This window comes from Pteropus vampyrus, unplaced genomic scaffold, assembly GCF_000151845.1.
Source record: "Pteropus vampyrus isolate Shadow unplaced genomic scaffold, Pvam_2.0 Scaffold40, whole genome shotgun sequence".
NCBI classification, from domain to species: Eukaryota; Metazoa; Chordata; class Mammalia; order Chiroptera; family Pteropodidae; genus Pteropus; species Pteropus vampyrus.
Window position 1 is genome coordinate 3,219,307 of NW_011888821.1, and position 5,329 is coordinate 3,224,635.

The window sequence follows — 5,329 nt, forward strand, 5'->3', positions numbered from 1 at the left end:
AGTTTTAAATTTTCATGGAGTCTAGTTTATTATTTTTGCTGTATGCTTCATGCCTTTTGCATTCTGCTTTCTTGGATCGCAAAAATGCCCTCCCATACTTTCTTCTACAAATTTTATAATTTTAGCTTTTACAGTTAAGTCTGAAATTTATTTTAGTTATTTATTGTGTATAGTGTGAGGTCAAGGTTTATTTTTCCATTTTTCTTTATGGACATCCTGTTGATCTAGCACCATTTATTAAAAAGACTTTCATTTCCCTCATTATCTTAATTATTCAACAAAATGATTTGAATGTATATTTATGGATCTATTTTCATTATTTCATCATTATACAAGATGCTAGTTATAGGGTTTTCATAGGTAACTTTTATCAAATTGAAACATCTCCCTTCTTTATAATGAATGAATTCTGGATTTTGTCAAATGCTTTTTATGCATCTATTGAAATGACCATATAATTTTCTCCTTTATTATGTTAATATGGTAAATTACATTGATTTATTAAACCAATCTTGTATTCTTAGGATAAACATCACTTATCCACAAAGTATTAGCCTTTTTTAATATATTGCTGGTTTATGATTACTAATATGTTGAAAAACTGTGTAGACTGGTATTATTTCTTTCTTAAATGTCTAATAGAATTCACGGCGAAGCCATTTAGGCCAGGAGTTTTCCTTATTTTTTAAATGGCAAGGTTTTCGGTTATGAATTCAATTTCTTAGCAAATTTAGGACTATTCAGATTGTCCATTTTTTTGTGTGTCAGTTTTGGAAAATTGTGGCTTTTCAAGAAATTTGCTCATTTTATCTACATTGTTGAATGTGTTGCCATAAATTTTATATAATTTTCAAAAATAATTTTAATGTCTAAGATCTGTAATGTCTGGTGATATCCCCTCTTTCATTTTTAGTACTGGTTATTAGTATTTGTTTTCTTTTTGGTGTGTGATCACTCTTGCTAGGAATTATGAATTTTATTAATCTTTTCAAAGAACTAGCTTTTGGCTTTGTTGGTTTTTCTCTCTACATTGTGTACTACTTTGTTGATTTTTACTGTTCCGTTTATTTCCTTCCTTCTACTTCATTTGGGTTAACTTTTGCTCTTCTAACTTCTTAATGTAGAAGTGTAAATCACTGACTTTACACTTTCCTTTTTTTTATTATAAGCATTTAGAGCTACGAATTTCCCTCTTATTCTTCCAATTTTGTTTAACATATTGTATTTTCAGTATCATTCCATTCAAAATATTTTCTAATACCTTCCTGAGTTCTTTGCGACCCATAGGTAATTCAGAAGTATACTGCTTAATTTCCAAACATTTGATACATTTCTTGATACATTTTTGTTATTAATTTTTATTTCAATGCTGTTGTGGTCAAAGAATGCATTGTGCATTATTACAATCCTTTTAAATAGATTGACACTTGTTTTATGTCCCACGAGCAGTCCACTTGGTGCATTTTCCAAGTGCACTTGAAGAAGTGTGTATTTTGTAGCTGTTGGATGTAGCGTGTGAAACCTTCCAAAGCTTCATCTTCCCTTCTAGGAATCTGTCGTTGACTCCCACACACCCCGCCAAAGTCAGTGCTTCCGTTTGCACAGCACTGTCTTCTGACCCTAGTTAATTACACTATGGCTCCCACACGACACCCAGCATTTCCTTACCCCCGGGCTTTCTCGGGCCTCTGTCTGATGTGCCAAGTGAAGATAAATCGCAAGCTGCTGAAGTAGTTTGGAGGCCATGCGTTGCTTGTCAAAAAAAGACGAGATAACAATATAGGCTTCATGTGCGGTCTCTTTCATTCTGCTCTTTATGTGATATTGTGACAACTAATTTGAGAGTTGAATTATAGGGGAGGATAGCGTGTGACTGGGATGGCTCTTGTCATTTCCGCACGGGATGATTTGAAAACCCTGCGAAGTCTTCCCTCTGACCCACGACATGCCTGTGCGGTGCACAAGATGATTTTTTCCTACATGGTTATTTTTTCATATTTTTAATACTTAATATATATGTACTAGAAAATGTGCTTTACAAGAAATATAATTTCCCTCTCCAACCTACGCTTTACGGAAGTGATACACTTAAATTTTGGAAATGGGTTGATTTAAAGTAAAACACTAAGTAAATGAAAATATAAGGTTTATCCATACGGCAAAGCGTATACACATGATGCATAATTATGAGGTTTAGGTGAACTGGAGTAACCATTGCTAGCATAGTCAGCACTAGCTACTGCAACGATGTGAACAAATGTGACCGTCTTTAAATTGGCCTGAGTCCTTCAAGGACCCTTCCTCCTGAGACCTGAGAACCCAGCACTGAGAACAACACACAATCGCCACAGTTCACCCAGAGAAAGCATTCCAATTGCACCTCCTAATATCTGTCTGCCTTGTTCCAAGAAAGGTCTGCGCCTAGCTGGGGGATGGGATCTGGAGCAGCTCAATGGGAAATGTTTTGAGAAAGGAGTAATTCGAGCCTGTGTGTGGCCCATGCTTTGGCCCCCTCCCCGTGGTCAGCACACACAGCAGGACACTCACCTTTTCCCATTCTCGGTCCTTGTTCAGCACGATCACCACCAGCCTGGGGTGTACTTGATAGCCTTCCTCAGTGAAGGACAGGTCTTTGCCATCCCATGTCACATTGACCATAAATCTAGAGAGAGGAAGAGAGAAAGACAAGGTTTTTTTAAGAGAAGAATTAAAACGGTGTTAGTTAAATGAATGGATGCCACCATCGGTATAAAACTGAAAAAGTTACAATGCCATCAGCCATCTCAAGCAGCCTCTGTCTGTGCCAGGGTTAGTACCCATGTAGGTACTGCTAATTGACCTGGCACTCTTTTCTATAAGCCTGTACTCACTCTCAGAAACCTCAATTTGTACAGGAATTTAGTAATTGACTGTAATTGGCACATGGGATGGAACTTCGTGTATTGCCAGATAACAGACCTTTGTTCAAATGATCTTCTTACAGAAGAATCTGAAAGCATGTTCTCTTATGTTTAACAAGCTTCCCTAAAGGAAACTGCTTGCTCATAAATCACATGATGTAGAACTTCAAAGAAATGATTTCTCATCCATTTATTATTCATTCGACTAATATTTATTAAACATTTGCTGCATGCCAGGTCTCAGCTAGTTAGTTGGGGATAAATAAGGAAACAAACATGATAGTCCAAGGGAAAGTATAGGCATTAATTGATTAATTACAGATCTATGACAAGTGCTACAATAGAGAGGTCAGTGTGCTAGGTGAGAATGAAACGGGTCAGGCAAGACTTCTGTAAGAAAGTGCAGCTTGTCCTGAAGGATAAGTCAGCATTAACTAGGTAAGAAAAGACATAAGCATGATGCTCTAGGCTGAGGGGGCAGCATGAGCGAAAGCCCCGTGGCAGTACATATGAGGGGCTGACTGCACGCCAGTGAGGATGAAGCAGAGAGAAACAGGGATGCAGGATGTGGTGTGGCTGAGACGTGAACAGGAGCACACAGTGCAAAGCTTTCCAGGCCATGTGAAGGAGTTTTGTTTTTAAAAACATAATGGAAGCCGTTGAAGGTTTTGATTAAGGAGGTGATGTAATCAGACTTTTCTTGTATAACGTGACTGGAAGGCCATGTAGAGAATCGGAACCAGAGTGGATAAAAGGGGTTAGTTACTGGGCTCTCGTTGTCCAGATGAGGGATAATGTTGGCTTTGGTCCTGTCATGCTTTCTTCTCAAAAGAAGAACAGAAGGAAGAAAAGGAAGAGTAGGGGCAGCAACAAATAGGACCAAGAGGAGAAACATTTGGCGAGTATTTCGTGCTGGATCGGATGTGAAGGTGAGGGAGAGCAGTATCAGGGATGACAGCTCGGTGCCTGCCTTGTATCACATCCATACAGTCAACTTTTGGCCTTAGGTGTTTTCACCACAGCTGACATCTGTCTGTCTTATATTACTCTTATCTCCACCGATTCTCAAAGCCACCTTGCCTATAGTTGGGCTGGACTCAGATGGGGAGGCAAGGCAGAGCTTTACTCTCAGGATTTGGGGGGTGGGGGAGAATCCCCAGGGGTCCGCAGCTCTTTACAGCTTGAGGAAAATGTGATGTTTAAGACTTCCAGGAAAACACACCACCAAGCAGAGGCTCAGTAAACATAGCATGTTGGACTGAAGCATTCAAAGACCTCCCCAGAAAGACAGGTTATCTTGAAGCCATATCATTTTTTTGCTTTATATTCCTTTAACAGGAAAAGCAGTTGAAGAAGTAAAATATTAAGACTAGACTACAAAAAAATTTCAAAGAGGGAGATTGGCCTAACTGGTCACATGCCCACCCCTGGGCCGCCACTGGGCGGAAGACCCGACGACCTTGTGTGTGGGGAGGATCTGGTCTCCAACGACAAGATCGAGGAACTGGGGTAAAGTCAAAGAACGATTATTGTGTGTCCACTGTTCGATGCACTGGTTGGGTCATTAAAAATCATGTTTTTGAAGACAAGTTAATGGCATGGAGAAAATACACACTATTTAATGTTAAACAAGCAGAAAAGAGGATAAAGACAGGGTTTGCGAGCAGAAAAGAGGATAAACGAGGGCCTGTCTATGCATGGAAGGATTACAGGTGCTTTTTATTTTCTTTTATGTGTTTTCATAGTCATCAAATTTTATGCAAGAACTGTTTAACAAAAATATTGTTTGTTAAAAAATAGAAATATAACACTGCTATTCTAGATGAAGCGAAGAGTAATCGCTGTTCTATTTGGTATATTTGAGTCATCTCAGATCGCTTCCTAGCGAGGTAATTGATTGATTCAACAACTACTTATTGAATACCTATCACGTGCCAGGCCATATGGTGAGTCCTATGGATACGGAAATAAAAAGCACAATGCCTGTCTGCCCTCTTACCCGCATAGTGACATAAACATGTCAATGACGACAGCGCTAGTATTTTTGTTGCTTGTGCATCGACAGACAGGAGGCGTGAGAAGTCGTGAGAACGCAGAGGAAGGGCCCCTAACTCAACCTAAGGGATTTAAGGAGGACTTCCTGGGGAATCTTAAAAAGTGAGGGGTTGAGGAGAGGTGGGAGCAAAGGATTCTGAGTAGAGGAATGATTTTAAGTAAAGAAGAGTCAGCAAAGGAAATGGCACAGGCTGGAGGAAGGAGGAAATAGCTTAGTGAGGCTGATGGGCAATGGGATTCACCTGGAGATCCCTGAAGCCACACCTCACAAAAGACCTTGAGTGACACCCTAAAGGATCTGGATTTTGTTCAGAGGCCATGATGATCCATGAAAGGTTTTAGGTAGAGGAGTGATGCACTCAGATTTGCTGCCT

The 5,329-nt window shown here is 39.5% G+C and overlaps 1 protein-coding gene across 1 annotated transcript in view; it reads right to left on the reverse strand.

Annotated features, from left to right (window-relative positions):
• The window catches only part of GRIN2A (glutamate ionotropic receptor NMDA type subunit 2A), a 376,686-nt gene that overhangs the window by 103,833 nt on the left and 267,524 nt on the right, over positions 1 to 5,329 (reverse strand). The window contains exon 6 of the mRNA XM_011358418.1: positions 2,548 to 2,662. Coding sequence (XP_011356720.1) covers positions 2,548 to 2,662 — 115 coding nt within the window. The remainder of the gene's footprint in view (positions 1 to 2,547; positions 2,663 to 5,329) is intronic.